General features: G+C 38.1%; 1 protein-coding gene across 4 annotated transcripts in view; it reads left to right on the top strand.

Moving 5' to 3' along the window:
- Positions 1–18,392, top strand: part of roraa (RAR-related orphan receptor A, paralog a) — a 384,106-nt gene that overhangs the window by 349,672 nt on the left and 16,042 nt on the right. For all 4 annotated transcript variants that reach the window (XM_051099046.1, XM_051099048.1, XM_051099047.1 and 1 more), the window contains 3 exons: positions 10,471–10,556; positions 12,996–13,137; positions 17,374–17,769. In XM_051099046.1, coding sequence (XP_050955003.1) covers positions 10,471–10,556; positions 12,996–13,137; positions 17,374–17,769 — 624 coding nt within the window. The remainder of the gene's footprint in view (positions 1–10,470; positions 10,557–12,995; positions 13,138–17,373; positions 17,770–18,392) is intronic.

An 18,392-nucleotide genomic window follows, 5' to 3' on the forward strand; every position in this document is an offset into this window, starting at 1 on the left:
CCCAGACTCATGCCTTTGGTTGAGCCAAATGTTGCAGTGAAATTACTCAAATAAAAGTTTGGCGTCCCTAATAGCGTAAAAATTAAAAACTGCAGTTTTAAGAATAAAACTAGTGTCTATAGCGAATAGCATCCACTGTTATATCCAGTTTTGTCCAGTAGAGACTCACTTTCTGCACTTCCATTGGTAGTCACATCACCGCTCATTTGCATAACGTTTAATGCTCTTGAAGCCGAAATTATACTAAGGCTTTTACACGCTCTGTAGAAAGACTACCTGATCTAATGACGAAAATGTACCTGTGGGAACTTTTTTGCAAGAAGCGAAATACGTATCAATAAGTACATACACACAAATTAACACTAGAGGCGGTAAAATGTTCCCGCCTGTTTGTAATCGTTTAAAGTTATGATTACAGCTCCATATGTTTCATTTTCTGAACTTAACAAGCTTACTCGGTAGCTCATTCGGCATTGAATTAGACTTAGAATGTGGAATCCTTGGGTACGAATCCTGTGAAAAACACAGCTCACAATGAAAGAGCTGAAAGAAAACCAAGCTAAAACCACGTTCGCAATTGCGTTTTACATCACATTCACTTTTGTTCATACTATCAAGTAGGTTTAGGTGTAGTGCAGATGGTACATTATTTTCAAATGTCACAAAGCATTAAGGTCATTTCACACTGAGTCCAAAATTTTTGTTTGAAATTTTCACACGTTTACACACTGCCTCCGAAACTTTCGTCCATCATAAAAAAAATTTGGATCATGTTCGATTTTTCTGCGTTTTCACATCCGTAGCAAGCATTTCATAGGAAAGGATGACGAATATGAAAAAAACACACTAAAAAATGTATACAAAAATTTCGGATTCAGTGTGCAAGGACCTTTAGAGTTATAGCGCCAGTCAACGGACATTTCAAGTCAGAACTGCGGTGACACGTACAAAACTAACATCACATAAAACATACCATATGTACGTTCATCTGTTCCGGGGGAAAAAACAAACACTCTTTTAGCGGCACTCAGTAGACATTTCACATCGAATATGACACGAAACCTACATGGCGGTCCGTATTTCACATCTTGTGAAAATTTCCCACAGGTACGTTTTTATCAGGTTGGTGAATTTTGACGTTAACCTACTATATGTTTGCAATCAGATTGCTCAGCTCACAAATGGGCTGCATCCGAAATCGTATACTTACCTACTATATAGTATGTGACAAAAGAAGTTCACAGTACTCATAAAAGTAGATGAGTAGAAAAGTAGAAACAGTAGGCAGAAATTACCCGGATGATTTACTACTTCCAACGTGATTCTGAAGTATGCATACGATGGGCATTATCCCATAAGGACACGGGAGAGAATTTATGGAGCTGTAATCATAACTGTGTACGAAAACGATTACAAGTGTTCGCTGTTTTACAGCCTCTAGTGGACATTTCTGTTGGAAACTGCAATGATGTGTACCTAATGGTACGTATTTTGCATCTCGCGAAAACGTTCACACGTACGTTTTCGTCATGAGATCAGGCATATTTTGGACTTTAGTTGCATTTCAAGTGGTTGCTGTCAGCAGAAATTCACAACTTGAAATAAAAATGAATCCCTGACAGCACATACATCACGGTGACGTCTATTTGACGTCTGCATTTACATCTGCAAGACGTATTTTGTAAGTGTTTGCCCATCTGCAATATGTCTATTGGACATTTCATCAGATGTCAAACAGACGTATATTAAATGTCGTTAAGATGGTATGATTTAAAATGTATGCAAAACTGACATCTTACAGACGTCTGTCAGACGTTTGTTCACAGAAGATACTTTCCACATCAAGAGATTTTTAGCTGACATCTTGCAGATGTAAATGTGCTATCTAGTTGTTTTGTCACTGTTAGTCACTGTGAACACTGCTTTAGGCCTTCATGGTGTTGATTTCATTCATTAGTGAACAATCCTGAATCTATTTGACAGTGGAAACACTAATAGATTTGCTCAAAAAAGTGTAGGCGAATGTGTTTGGTGTACTAGTGTAATGGGTTAAGCTCTCATCTTTATGAGTATGTGTCCTTATAGCATAAACGGATAATCCTAATCCCACCAGGTTATGTCAACAATCCAACAATTCAGCGAGATTTTAGCCCAGAGCGGGAATAACTAGAGGCATTTTGTGCTGATTTGCATGCAGGAAGAAATGTGCCACAAATGCGCTGTTAGCGCTTTGGCCCATCGCTAGTCGCCTAGCTTGATTTTCAGCACGCCAGACAAACAATATCACCGACGTCTGTGTGCAGAAACAGAGATCAGGATGTTTTCATACTGCTGAACAGAAAAAAAGCCATATCATTTTGTATGCGCAGACAGAAAAGGAGCACTCTGGAGAAGTTAGCGATCCACCCTCCCCCCACTAGCCGACTCCTGGAATCCTCCATTAGCAAGTGAACGTTCCCAAATATTTCACACGCCTTCAATATATTGTGTCAACATCACACTTTTCGTCTCACTCTCAGAACGAAGCTCCTCAGGTACAAATGAGGCGAGAGCACTTTTAAGAAGCGCTCAGCACGGAGAATGAGCGCCTTTGTGATGCTGATGTCAGCGCTAATGCGCTAAAGAATACAGAGCAACTGTGACAGTTAGCGCTGAGGCGTTAGCTGCGTTATGGTGAAATGATTATTGTCTCTACTTTTTGATGAGCCACCTTTTGCTGCTGTTTTCATTTTCTGTGGCTTTATTTGAGAAGAAAGACTTGAATTAAAGTGTGAACGTGTCCCAAGTTTAGCAGAGGAAAAGAAGGGACAGTCGCAGTTGCATTTCCTTTAGGAAAATTAGCCACGGATTTATGCTAAAACTAGTGTTTGGTGTTTGTAGTAAAACTGTGGATAGCAAAACCAAAAAAAACTTTACATTTCAGTGCTAGAGGTGCTAGGATATGAATACGTTTGTTTAGAAAACAACGTAGCCTAGCGTAGCTTAGCCTGTAACTATTAAACATGAAAAGTGTCTGTATTTCACATTCAAATTTGTTTTCCGCTGTACTCTGTAATTTTTAGCATTGTTAGTTGTATGATAAACTGATTCTAAGGCATTAGCCCAGCTAAAACATGCTAAAATATGGGATTTCCCTGGTGAAAAAAACAGCATATGCTGGTAGGTATGTTTTGATGCTGGTTTAAGATGGTCCTTAGCTGGTTTATGCTGGTCCTTTGCTGGTTTATGCTGGTCATGTTGCTGGTCAAGGACCAGAATAAACCAGCAAAGGACCAGCATAAACCAGCAAAAGACCATCTTAAACCAGCACCAAAACATACCTAACCAGCATCCCAGCATCAAACCATACCTACCAGCATATGCTGGTTTTTTCACCAGGGTTAATACAGAATACAACTCTTTACCCTGGTGAAAAAAACAGCATATGCTGGTATGTATGTTTTGGTGCTGGTTTAAGATGGTCTTTTGCTGGTTTATGCTGGTCCTTGACCAGCAACATGATCAGCAAAAACCAGCAAAGGACCAGCTTAACCAGCATCAAAACATACCTAACCAGCATCCCAGCATCAAAACATACATACCAGCATATGCTGTTTTTTTCACCAGGGTATTCTTTAAGATATCTGACTATTGTATGCGTCCTCAAATGTGAGACACATTATTACTATGTTTCACAGTTGCGGCGAAGCACGGCTAAGCAGTCTCAGAGAGCCGGACTGTCACGGCTGATGGTGTGCAATGAAATATGGCCTCAGTCTGAATTTATGTGCATGAACTATGTGCCGTACCAATTAAAATGGCCATTTGGTGAGCAAGTGACAAGTGTGTTTGATGTTAGCCGAAACTGAGGGGCTTCTGTTAGCAAGAGCAGGGGCTTTTCTCCCATGAGGTCTGATTTGAGGGCTGTAAAGGGCAAGGCAGAGACGGGGTCTGATTGAGATTGGGACGCGGAATGAGAGAGCGGGGTGGAAGGCGATAGACGGAGAGAAAGATAGCATTAGCAGAAAGAGGGGACAGCAAAGTGACACATCACTCCTCCTCAGGGCTCTGTCTCGCTGTCAGCTCTGACTCAGTGACCTTGAAGTGGGCTCCAGGAAGTCACAACAGAGAGGACCAAACTAACAAGCTGCATCAGATTTGCTCTTTTCCTACATGCGTTTTAACGTAGGCGCTATGGGAGTCATTTAGCGCAGGGTTTGATCTTTAACATTACAGTGGCCCTGCGCCCTTTTACCGTGTACTTTCGTTTACGTAATTCTGCGTATCTGTGGTGTCTTTGATGTAGCCTGTAGGCTGAGAACATCTTGACCAGGAGTGGTGTATGGCATTAACGCTAACATGCGTTATCTGTCCACTTCCTGTGTGATATTACAACATGTGGTGTATTTATTTGAGAATAAATGTCAGTTATTATTACTAAGTTACTGTACGCTTTTAATTTGGATTAATGTATTTATGTGAGAAAAATGTGTAGTAGTAATACTAACTCTTATTAATATTGTGACTACTGACATTTTTTTCAAATAAATACATTGTGAACTCTTTAGAAAGCATGTTAATTATTATTATTATTATTATTTCAGTTAGCGCTCTGACAGTTGAAAGTGTATTTATATGAGAATATTGTGTAATAATAATAAGTGTTGTGATTATTATGCTTTCTGAAGGGTTAACAATGTAGTTATATGAGAAATTTGTATAATAATAATAATAATAATAATAATAATAATAATAATAATTAGTATTATTATACTAAAATAACAATATTATACTGATTATATGTAAATAACAATTATAATAATTATTTTTCTCCAAGTAAATATATACTGCAGTTAAATAAGAACATTTACTCTCTTAACAGTTGAAAATGTATTTATATAAGAACATTGTATAATAATAATAATAATAATAAAGTATTTTAATAATAATAATAATAATAATAATAATAATAATTTTTGCAAGTAAATATACTGTAGTTATATGAGAACATTTGCTCTCTAAATGGTTCACAATGCATTTATATGAGAACATTGTGTAATAATAATAATAATAATAATAATAATAATAAAAGTATTATTAACTCTTTAGCATGTTGTGATTATTTAATCATTATTATTATAATTATTGTTATTTAGTAACAGTATGCTTTTTAAGAGTTAATGTAGTTATACAACAATTTTTTTATTATTATTATTATTAATAATGATAATAATAAAAGTATTATTATTAACTCTTTAGAATGTTGTGATTATTTAATCATTATTATGATAATAATCATTGTTATTTACTTACAGTATGTCTTCTGAAGGGTTAACAATGTAGTTATATGAGAAAATTGTTTATTATTATAAATCATAATAATAATAATAATAATAAAATGTATTTTTATTAACTCTTTAGCATGTTGGGATTATTTAATCATTATTATGACAATAATTATTATTTAGTCACAATATGCTTTCTGTAGGGATAATAATAATAATAATAATAATAATAATAATAATAATAATAATAATAATTTTGTCCAAGAATAATACGTTTTATATTTATTTATTTTTAACATACACACATATTTGGGAAAGAAATTTTAAGTATTATTAATAAGTATTATTACATATTTATATATATTTATATATACACATGTATATGCATATGTATATATTCCCGCAATGCACAGTGATACTGACCAAAACTATATATATATATATATACATGATTTTGTCATGGTAGCATGTCCTAAAAATATAGCAATACCATAGTATTGTTTTTCCCTGGTGGTTATTCAGTTATCTAATGTTGGCAAATAGCGTCCTATAAACATGTGGAACTGTTCGAGCAACTGAATATCTCACAGTGTGTGTTATTAGGCGAGTGTGTTTGTACTGGAGCTGGATGAATTACTCCCCGTCTTAATCTTGCTGTGAGGATTTTTTTCAGCAGAACAATTTTGGTTTAGCGCTCTCCGTAGACAAAGGAAGCTCCGATCCAGCACGGCAACCCGCAGCGTGAGCCAGGCAGGAGACAAAGAGCTTTGTGAGCGTTTCATGTGGAGGCCTGGCGAGAGCGAGAGCAGAGCTCGAATTGGCGCTAGGCGGACCTAAACCTTAGTGCCCAGCGCAGCGTTATGCCCTCTTCACTTCCCGCGTCGCCGACTGATGTGGCACGAGCTTCGTCAGCAAGTGTACCTGCTTCTCTCCGGCTAAAACGAAGGGCCCTCTGAGCAGCGCCTAGGGAGGGAGTCAGATAGGAGCGCGGCGGCTGGCCCCGCAGGCTCGAACCCGCAGCCTGCTAGTCTGTGATGCCAGCCTCAGCCTTTAGGGCAGGCTGGGATTACAAGGCTGGGATAGACTGTACTCGCAGCCCTAGACTGCCACCTACTGGCAGGGGCCTGGTACTGCAGGCTTCTCTCCTGGACTTCAACCACAGCCAGCCTTAATTACAGCATGCTTCAGTTGTTGTGAGTGCATGTCAGAACAAATTATGTAAGTAATGAGGCTGAAAATGCTAAAGGAGTAGGAACACACTGGCGCGCTAATGCTCATGCCGAGAGAACACAAAAATAAACAACAGAGTGCACTGGCCGCATTTCTTTTTTCCGAAAAGAAATAATTAGAATAACATGATTGGTAATATGAATTGGCAAATCTATTGAAGAAGGATAAAATGACTTATATTAGCGACCGTCGTGATTGAAACGCACGCTGTTGTGCTCTTTACAGGCACGTTGACTGATACAGGGGTAGTGGATCATTTGAGAGAGAGAGACCCTTGGCCATGCCATTAGGACGTTGACATTATTCAGATGACACAACGGGAGCTCGAAGGCAGATGATGAAACGGGCCGGATACGTCGTTCGGCGGTGGCAAATTTGATGCGTGCAAATTAATTCCGTACGATTGGATTTATAAGGTTCGCTAAAATATTATCGAGCCACAGTATTTTGGCTGGAGGTAGGCAAGTAGCTGCGGGGAACTTTGGCTCGGGATCTAAGAGAACTAGAGGGAGCAATTTCTGTCAAGTAGAAATAAAATGCTTAGGCTACATTAAACAGTGACTGTTCAGCTGTAATCCGGCTAAATATAGAGTGAAGCTCTTGCGTGGTAAGGTCTATTTTGCAATGGCCAGAGGTTTGGTTCAGGTCCTTTGATGTGATTATATTGCGTGGCCTTTGCTTTGAGATGCCTGACTTTTATCGAGAAGTCTTTTAAGCATCTCGTGCAAGGTTTTATCCATCGGAATCGATATCTGCCAGTGTGCTTTTATAGAGGAATAGTTCAGTTTATTGCATCAATTCGTTCCAAACCTGTATGACGTACTTTCTCACGTGAAACACAAAATTAGATGTTTGGAAAAATGTTCACGCTGCTCTTTTCCATACAGTGAATAGGCACTGTCATAAAGCTCAATAACTTGCTATGTTCTGTATTTTAGCTATATTCTAACTTCTCTGAAGTTACAGGGCAGATTAGTCTGAAGAATACAATTTATTGTTGGGCTTTGGATGATATTTGAAGCAAAACGCAGACGTTTAAACATTTAGACGTTAAAAATTATTCTACTCTTAAAGCATAAATTGGATTTAAAAAAATAGGCATTCACATATGTGACTCTGGACCACAAAACAAGTCATTAAGTAGCACAGATATATTTGTAGAAATAGCCAATACATTATATGGGTCAAAATTATCGATTTTTCTTTTATGCCAAAAATCATTCGGATATTAAGTAAAGATCATGTCCTATGAAGATATTTTGTTGATTTCCTACCGTAAATATAGCAAAGCGTCATTTTTGATTAGTATCATAAAGGTGTTTTTCTCTGTATTTTTTTTTTTTTTTTTTTGCACTTTCAAATTGCATATTTTCAAATAGTTCTCAGCCAAATATTGTCCTGTCCTAACAAACTATACATCAATGGAAAGCTTATTTATTCATTATTTCTAAATCTCAATTTCAAACAAATTGACCCTTATGACTGGTTGACTGGTCCAGGGTCACATATGCAGTTCATAGGGGACATATTGTATTAGCATGAAATACTATTTAAACCTATAATATTTTGCATAGCATTTTCCTAATTTATCTCACAATTCTGACAATTTTTCTTGCAAATGCAAAGTCATGTCTCCTAGTTCAGACTTTATAGCTTGATTTAACTCAGCAATAGCGAGGTTGTCAATTCTGAAGGGAAAAAAGGCAGAAGTGTGGAATATAAATTCATGATTCCGAGCCAAGAGGAAGAAAAAGAACGACGAGTTGATTTTTCTTATCGGAATTGTGAGATATAATCTCAGAATTGCAGGAGTAAAGTTAGAATTTTGAAATACAAACTCCAATTTATTTTTTATTCTTTTATTCCATGGCTTCCGTAGACTGCTACTTGAAAACTCTCATTTCCTGCCCACAAAAAATGCAAAATACTGTTGTTTGCAAACACTGAAATTGGTCTGTTGGTTCTTTTGTCTCAAAACTTATCATGACTGGCAAGTAAATCACTTATGCTAAGTTGCTTTGGATGAAAGCGGATTCTATATACATGAATGTAAACTTAAGATATGATGAAGACATGGTAATCAAAAGATATTATGGACCACAAAACCAGTAATAAGGGTCAATTTTTTTAAATTGAGATTTATACATCATCTGAAAGCTGAATAAATAGGCTTTACACTGATGTATGGTTTCTTAGGGCAGGACAATATTTGCTGAGATACAACTATTTGAAAATCTGGAATCTGAGTGTGCAAAAAAATCTAAATACTGAGAAAATTGTCCTTAAAGTTGTCCAAATGAAGTTCTTGGCAAGGCATATTACTAATCAAAAATTAAGTTTTGATATATTTGGAGTAGAAATTTACTAAATATCTGCATGGAACATGATCTTTACTTAATAAGTAAAGAAAAATGGATCATTTTGACCCATACAATGTATTTTTTGGCTATTGTTACAAATATACCAGTGCTACTTAAGACTGGTTTTGTGGTCCAGGGTCACATATACTACTGTCACCATCAACTTTAATTGTATGGAAAAGAGCAACGTGAGCATTCTGCTAGACATCTGTTTTTGTATTCCACAAAAAAAAAAAAAGTCAGATGTGTCAATTTTTTTAAATTGAGATTTGAAAGCTGAATAAATAAATAAGCTTTCCATTGATGTATGGTTTCTTAGGACAGGACAATATTTGCTGAGATACAACTATTTGAAAATCTAGAATCTAAATGTGCAAAAAAAATCAAAATACTGAGAAAATTGTCTTTAAAGTTGTCCAAATGAAGTTCTTAGCAATGCATATTATTAATCAAAAACGAAAAATGTATAATTTTGACCCATACAATGTATTTTTGGATATTTGTGACCCTGGACCAAAAAAACAGTCTTAAGTAGCATGGGTATATTTGTAGCAATAGCCAAAAATACATTGTATCGGTCAAAATTATATTTTTTTCTTTTATGCCACAAATCATTAGGATATTAAGATATAAAGATCATGTTCCATGAAGATATTTTGTAAATTTCCTACCGTAAATATATCAAAACTTAATTTTTGTTTAGTAATGTGCATTGCTAAGAACTTCATTTGGACAACTTTAAAGGTGATTTTATCAATATTTTGATTTTTTTTTTTTTTGCACCCTCAGATTCCAGATTTATAAATAGTTGTATCTCGTCCATATATGGAAAGCCTATTCATTCAGCTTTCAGGTGATGTATAAATCTCAATTTTGAAAAATTGACCCTTATGACTGGTTTTGTGGTCCAGGGTCACATTTGTGCTACCTAAGACTGGTTTTGTGCGTGTGTGTTGTTTTTCGGTCACCATCCACTTTCATTGTATGGGAAAGAGCAGCGTGAACATTCTGCTAAACATCTGCTTTTGTGTTCCACAAAAAATGAAAGTCACATAGGTTTCCAAAGACAAGAGGGTGAGCAAATGATGACAAAATGTGTTTTCTGGATAAATATCCTTTTAAATGTACTAACTTTAAACTTATATATAGCTTTAGTGATGTAATGGTGTTTTTCCTCAAGCCTTCTTATTATCATCTTCTCTTTGTGTCAGCGCTAGGCCTCTTGGTGACGAAACTGTCCTCTTGGTTTTAATGGTTTTTAAATTAAACAGGCCGATATTCCAATGGCGGAAAGGTCCAGTCATGTGGTAGAGAGCTGGGTTTGTCCCGTTATTACTGCCCAAAGTCTCCGCGGGGAACAGTGGCGCTTTGTTACGACTGCGTTTGTTTCTAAATCACGGGCTGACATCACGTTTGCCGTGCTTTTTGAGGGTTTTCTGTTTAAAGTCAGGATGGCCTCCTCCAAACACGCCGCAGCCGAGGGTGGCAGGGACGTGATGCGTTTGAAGCTCTGCGCCGTTTCATGTCGCAACATGCAGCCGTGGAGGAGGTGTTGCGCGGTGACTGGTGACAGTGAAAAATCCTGACAGTATCTTCTCTCTTTTCTTTCTCCGCAGCTCAAATCGAAATAATTCCCTGCAAGATCTGTGGAGACAAATCATCAGGCATCCATTATGGCGTGATAACGTGCGAGGGCTGCAAGGTAAGAAGCTAAACAACCCTGTCAGCGCGCGTGTGACAAAGAAAAAGCGGGAAAAGCCAACAAATGAGACATTGTGGAAAATAACAGAGAAGTTTCTTTCGGTTTATTGTCTTTCTAAGGAAGAAAAAACGCACTGTTGTGCTTACAGGACTTTGGAATTCACATGCCAGAGTGTTAATAACTCACACAGTCAGGATGAAATGTTGCTAAAAACATCACAATTACAATACAGCGACTATATAATCCCTTTGTCTTGTTTTTCTTTACCTTCCCATGCACTTTTTTTAATAAAACCGTCAAAAAGGGAAGCGCTTTGGATCACAGCACGTCGTTAGCAGTTTTGCAACCACGTTCGTTCCCAGAAGCTCGTCTTTTCGTGCATTTTTCAAACACGCCGTCCACTCAGCAAAGAGGAGTTTTGTGCTTATTGTGTATTCCTGTTTGCTGCCTGTCACCGGAGCGACTCGTTAGCATTCGGCAAGCAGAAACGAACGTGCGGACGCGGCTCCTGAACGGCTTGTTTTTTTGTTTTCCCGCACAATAGACAGACTCTCTGCTCAGCATCTCTCTCCGTCACTCACTCGGCGGCAGAAACGCGCAACCCTGAAGAATAAACTGCTGAAATGTATCTTTAATGGTTACTAATTACTCGAGGCAGAGAGACATTTAATGATATGTGCGAGCACACCGCTCCGGCCCATAAATCATAGCATTATTAAGGAGCGCTGCTTGTCACCGGCAGTCCTACCCCGCTTTCATAATGGCTGCCATTAGAAAGCAACTTGGCAGCTGTCAGCTGTTTTCTAGTAATTAAACAGCCAATGAGCAACTAATTAAGACATATGTGTATGGAGCTGTGGAGTGGGGTGTGTTAATGACGAGCTGGAATCAATTCATTAAGTCAAAGGGATGAGAAATCAACTCAACGTGGGCGCCCGCTCCTTCCCCCCTCGCGGCACCCACCGGGTTCGAGCTCTGTTATTCAACATTAATAACCTCGTGCAAACTCGCCATTATTTACTACCTTTCGCGCCCGTCTCGGAACTAGCCGTGCCAATTGTTAATGAGGAAAAATACTCGTTCCAAACTGCTTTTTATAGTTACCTCGGTGAAATGTGCGTTGTACCTCGATTGAAGATGAACACGTCTGTATGATCGAGACAAGCATTTGTAGAGTTGCCGCCATCTGTTCAGAGTTTGACACAGAAATTATGTTCCTTTGTGAACTTCATGTGAAATATGCATTTGTTAGTATGTATTTTAATTTAGTTCAGTTCCCAAAGAAGCATTTCTCAATTTCATTTAGTTTAACATGATGTAACTAAAATTATATTAAATTACTAAAAGAACTAAAACTAAAATAAATAAATAAAATACAAATGACAAAAACACAAAAAATACTAAACTTTTTTTTAGAAATTAAAATAAAAACAGAAAATTAAATAAAAACCTGAAACTATTCATAAAAAACATGATTGTAAATAAAACTGCAGTTTGGTTGATTTGCTAACATAATTACATGGCTAACATAAATTAGGTTTGGTGCAAAATCGCATAAATAATTTTTGATAGCTTGGAGGCAAAAGTTAGAATGTTTTTTATAAATATTAACATTTTTAAGAGACAAATATTACAAAAAAGACAGAGAGATAAAGAGAGACATGTCTATCCATTTGAGGTCAAATCAACATGGTTATTGTAGTTAACTAAAACTAAAACAAAGTTATTTGAAATAAATGTTAACTGAAATAAAATATAAATAAAACTAAAACTAAAATAAATCAAATTTGTATCATAAAAGTTTTTTTTTAAAGTAACAAAAACTAAAAGAAAAACTAAAACTTTATTAAAAATTAAAATAAGAATAAAAAACGAATTTAAACTATTAATAAAAACAAAAACGTAAAGTTATTTGAAATAAATGTTAACTGAAATAAGATCATTTTAAAAAAAGTACTTTCATTTAGTTAGCATCTAGTTTAACATGATGTAACTAAAATTACATTAAATTACTAAATGAACTAAAATATATATATATATATATATATATATATATAATTTAACATAATAATAAAAGTGACAAAAACTATGAATTATTTAAAAATTATTAAAAAAGTGTCAAATAATAAAAAAACTAATTTAAACTATTAATAAAAACTACAATTGTATCTCAATGATACTAAAATAAAACTGAAGTTTGGTTAATTTGCTAACATAAATACATTGCTAACATAAATGAAATTTGGTTCAAAATTGCATAAATAATCTGTGATACCTTGGATGCAAATCTTAGAATGTTTAAAATGTATATTTTTGATGGTGGGGCTACTGCAATTTTTAACCAGTGGCCTTACTGGGCAGCAGAAAATAAAACCTCCTTATAGTTGAGTCGTGAATGGGTTAACTAACCTTCTCTCTGTCCGTCTCTCTGGCCTGTAGGGTTTCTTCAGGAGGAGTCAGCAGAGCAATGCGGCGTACTCATGCCCGCGTCAGAAGAACTGCCTGATTGACCGCACCAGCCGGAACCGCTGCCAGCACTGCAGGCTGCAGAAGTGTCTGGCCGTGGGCATGTCACGTGACGGTAAGTCCGTGTCCAGTACAGCAGGCACCAGAGGGAGAACAGAGTCTCCACAGATACAGAACATCAAATGCATGCAAAATACCAAACAGATCAGCATGTAAAGTGAACGTGCAACCTGACAGCAACTGTTTTTTTTTCCTAGCTACAGTCTAAGAATACCTTTGAGTGCAATGAATAGAGTTAAAAATGGAACAACTCATGAAAAAAATTTCAACCAACATTGTGAATAATTTAAATACATTATATAGATTTGTCCTTTTCTACTTTTATTCACTACTTACCTTTGTCCCCAGTCTTGCCATGTCACATAAATTAGAGTACCTGTTCTGTAGTCGGCACCCATTACTCATTAATTTTTCACCAAACTTGTGACAAGATGAATTTAAGAGGCAGTTGTGGTTCTGGACTGCAGGGCATGCTCACTCAGGGTGGAGAATCTGACAGCAAGTAGCTTTTATTAAATGAGCATCATTAAAACAGGCTCATTAAAGCCAATGCAGGTGAGCAGCATTAACGGGAGCACAGGTGAGAGTGTTTGTGTGTATGTGTGTGTGTGTGGAGGCCCCCTGCTGGGCCTCCGGCTGGGCTGTGTGACTACGGCCCGTGACAGGAGGATGAAATCAGGCCAGGTCTTCCGAGTCTACCGGGCTGCTCTCTCACACACAACCAGGACAGGCAAGGTGACTTCTGACTTCATTCCGACTGAAGCTCACCAGTCCCCATCTGCCTTCCTTACACAGGGACAGAGACAGAGCTACCCAGACACACACATGTCTGAGACGACGTTAGACTCATTCATATGTCTCAAATTCAGTCGATCCTGTACTACTTCTAAAAACCTCACTCGTCTCCTTGTGTTTTGTCTTGTCTCTGCCTTGCATGTCTTGTCTCCTCTCATTTCATATATTTTGCTCACATCTCATTTTATTTTCTGTCTTCATGTCTCGTCTTTGTTCTCTTCTCTTTTGTCTCTTTACCTCAGGTCTCTTTTTGTTTCCTGTCCTCTAATTTTCTCTTCTCTTCATTTTTCAAATATCATTTTGTCTTCTCCCCTTTAATCTTATTTACTTCTATAATTGTCTCAGTTTCTCTCATCTCAACTCTTCCCCCTCAACAAACTTATTTTGTCTCCTCTTTCATTGTCTCATTTCTTCTTTCATATCCACTTCTGTCTTCTCAACTCTCATTTTACCACAGTTATTCTTTTATCTTCACTTCTGCCTTCAAATCTCAATTTGTCTCCTTACCTCTTGTTTGTTCCTGTTTTTTTCTCTTCTTGTCTCCTCTTCTCATGTTTTTTTTCTCCTCCCCTCTCTTCAAATCTCATCTTGTCTCCTCTTCACAAGTCTAAGATTGTCTTATTTGGTCTCCTCTTCTTATGTCTTGTCTCCAGTCCTGTCATCTCCTCTCCATATCTTATCTTTTCTCTTCTCCTATCCAATCCTCTCCTTACATCTCATCTCCTCTTAAGTCTCAAATGTCCACTAGTCTCATTTCTTCTGCTCTCATCTCCATTTCTTTCTTCAAGTCTTCTTTTTTTTATCTCATTTTGTCTCATTCTTCTCATCTCCACTTCTGTCTTCAAATCTCACTGTCTTCTTACCTCTCATTTGTTCCTGTACTTCTTATGTCCTCTTCTCGTGTTTTTTCTTCTCTGTCTTCAAATCTCATCTTGTCTCCTCTTCACAAGTCTGGGATTGCTTTATTTGGTCTCCTGATCTCATGTCTTGTTTCCAGTCCTGTCATCTCCTCTTTTCTCCACATCTTATCTTGTCTCTTCTACTATCCATTCCTCTGCTTACATCTTGTCTCCTCATGTCTCATTTGGTCTCCTCTTAAGTCTCAAATGTCCAATAGTTTTTCTTTCATCTCCTCTATTCAAATTGCAACTTCAAGTCTTCTCCTGTCTTGTTTCCCCTGCTCATCTCACCTCTCTCATCTCAACTCTTCCCCCTCAACAAACTTTATTTTGTCTCCTCTCTCATTGTCCCATTTCTTCTTCTCCCATTTCCACTTCTTTCTTCAAATCTCCTTTTTGTTTTCTCAATTCTCATTTCATTTCAATTATTCTTTTCTCGTCTCTACGTCTGACTTCAAATCTCACTTTGTCTTCTTACCTCTCTTTTGTTCCTGTTTTTCCTCTTCTTGCGTTTCCTTTTGTCTAATTTTCTCCTCTTCTCATGTTTTGTCTCCTCCCCTCTCTTTAAATCGCATCTTGTCTCCTATTCACAAGTCAGCATTTGTCTTATTTGGTCTTCTCTTCTCATGATTGTCTCCAGTCCTGTCCTGTCATCTCCACATCTTACCTTGTCTCTTCTACTATCCAATCCTCTCCTTACATCTTGTATTGTCTCCTCATGTCTCATCTTGTCTCCTTTCAAGTCTCAAATATCCACTAGTTTTTCTCTCATCTCCTCTATTCAAATAGCAACTTCCAAGTCTCCTCCTGTCTTGTTTCCCCTGCTCATCTCATTTCTCTCATCTCAACTCTTTCCCTTCAACAAATCTCATTTTGTCTCCTCACTCATTGTCTGATTTCGTTTGTCAAAACTTTTTTTTTTGTCTACTCAATACTTATTTTGTCTCAGCTATTCTTTTCTCATCTCCACTTCTGTCTTCAAATCTCACTTTGTCTCCTTACCTCTCGTTTGTTCCTGTTTTTTCTGTTCTTGTGTGATTCCTCTTGTCTCACTTGTCTGATTTTCTCCACTTCTCATGTTTTGTCTCCTCCCCTGTCTTCAAATCTCATCTTGTCTCCTTTTCACAAGTCTGGGTTTGCTTTATTTGGTCTCCTCTTCTCATGTCTTGCCTCCAGTCCTGTCCTGTCATCTCCTCTCCTCTCCACATCTTGTCTCTTCTACTATCCAATCCTCTCTTTACATCTCACCCTGTCTCCTCATGTCTCACCTTGTCTTTTGTCAAGTGAGGCGTCCACTAGTTTTTCAATCATCTCCTCCTTTCGCAGCTTCAAGTCTCCTCCTGCCTTGTTTCCCCTCCTCATCTCATTTCCTCTCTTCTGATCTTCGCTCATTTCCTTCCCTTTCTTTACATCTTTCATTTTTCTTCTCTTGTCACATGTTGTCTCTTCTCCTGTCCTCCTCTTTCATTTTGTCTCATCTTCTCTGCTCTGGTCTCCTCTCGTCTCCAACAGTCAAAAGCCCCTTTATCCCCTTCATTCTCCACTAAACTCTCCAGTACATTTATCTCTTTTTCCATCCATCAGTAGATCAGCTTGTCCTCTGCCAGGCGCCCTTCCTTTTTACGAACACTTGATCTCCACTTATATCTGATCTGCACTGTATCTCTACCCCAGCTTCCTGTACTTCTAACACTCCCCCAGTTCAAAGACAGACTGAAGCCGTAGCAGCACTTTCTTTCTAAGCTAAACAGACTCTCTGCCACTTCCTCCAGGTGTTGCGAGTGAAGGCCGTTACTTTTTGCGAGTGCCTGAAAATTGATGATTCATGCTAGTCAGGTCTTCTGTTCTTGGATCATTTTGGCAAGTAGACAGCAGGAGAAAGCTAATGCTATTACCACGTAGAACATTTTTTTGACCCAATACACCACTAATACCCTTTGAGAGACATTAAAACCTACTCCCGGGAGTTAGTTTTACTCTCCTTGATGCTATACTAAGCTTCCCTTCAAAGGCCAGAGTCTTCAGGGAAAAGAGATTGTGCCTGTTGTTGTTTCTTCAGTAACAATGGCTATGGAGTGAAGTCATCTTGTGGAAGAGCTGTTTTGGTGTGGTGGTTGGCAACCAAAAGGTTGCTGGTTTGATCAACATAAACAGTGAGCTATGCGCCACCACCATTTTCCCAAAGACACATAAACTTAGGTTGCACTAAAGGGATTGTCCCTGTAATAAGGCACATTCAGTAGTCGAACATAGGTCAACTCACCACATTCTCAAGACAATTCGTAACTATTGTACATTTAGATAAATTGATGACTAGTTTGCCTGAATTTCAGCTGTCTCATTGGTACATTTTCATATGATCTGCTTATGCCCCACTGGTGGTTTGTTTTAGGGGAGGACCTTCATGCTTACTCCTTTTCTTAAAAACCATACATTTCCATATGAATTCATACAAAATTGCCACTTTCTAAAATAATCTAGCGTTGGTCCACCAGCCTAGACTTAGACCTTTTTTGAACGCATTTGATTATATTCAAGAAGCACTCATAATTTGAGAGAGACTTCTGTTCTCATTACACTGTCTTTGCTCCCTACAGCGGTGAAGTTTGGCAGGATGTCAAAGAAGCAGCGGGACAGCCTCTATGCGGAAGTGCAGAAACACAGGCTCCAGCAGCAACAGCGGGACCACCAGCAGCAGCCCGGTGAGGCCGAACCTCTTACCCCAACCTACGGCCTCTCCACCAATGGCCTGACCGAGCTCCATGATGACCTGAGCGGCTACATGAACGGCCACACGCCCGACGGCACCAAGCCTGACTCTGGGGTCAGCAGCTTCTACCTGGACATTCAACCCTCGCCCGACCAGTCCGGGCTGGATATCAACGGCATCAAGCCAGAGCCCATCTGCGACTTTACCCCGGGCTCGGGCTTCTTCCCCTACTGCTCCTTCACCAATGGGGAGACATCCCCCACCGTTTCCATGGCTGAGTTGGGTAAGTGATAATTCTTTAGAATGGGATTTTGGGTACTAGGGGGGAAAGAACCCAACCGTGGGGCAAACGTCGCTAAAGGTGTCTTAAAATAGCATTAGGTTGGAGACTCATCTCAAAGACTCATTAAAAGAACCTCTTTTTTTCTAATTAGTTTCCATTAATTAGGGCCAATCAGGATCCAGCAGGGCACGCGCCAAGGGAAATCATTTTTTTAGCTTCCCCTCCTGCTCTGGGACTCCTTTTAACAGATGTGTTTTCAACATGATTGAATTTTTATACTGTTTTTTTTTCTTTCTCTCGTCTCCATTTGCTCGTTCTTGCTGAAAGCAAATATGACCTTTGTTCCCGCGAATTTACACACACTCTTCACTTTTATACTTGAAGTACTGCCCTATTTTCCTCTTGTACAGGAACACAGACGGTCAACAAGCTTCTAAATCGACTTTAAATCACAAACACAGTGCAGCTCTTTGATTGTAGACGCAAATAAAACACTGCATCTTTTGAAAGATCCTTTCCCTCAGCATTTTTGTAAGCATAAATTAATCTGGCAGTAGGAAGAGCTTCTTTATAACACTAATGGGAAACAAATGCCATCTCATACCATATATGTGGTACAGCTC

Source organism: Labeo rohita, chromosome 25 (genome assembly GCF_022985175.1).
Source record: "Labeo rohita strain BAU-BD-2019 chromosome 25, IGBB_LRoh.1.0, whole genome shotgun sequence".
NCBI classification, from domain to species: Eukaryota; Metazoa; Chordata; class Actinopteri; order Cypriniformes; family Cyprinidae; genus Labeo; species Labeo rohita.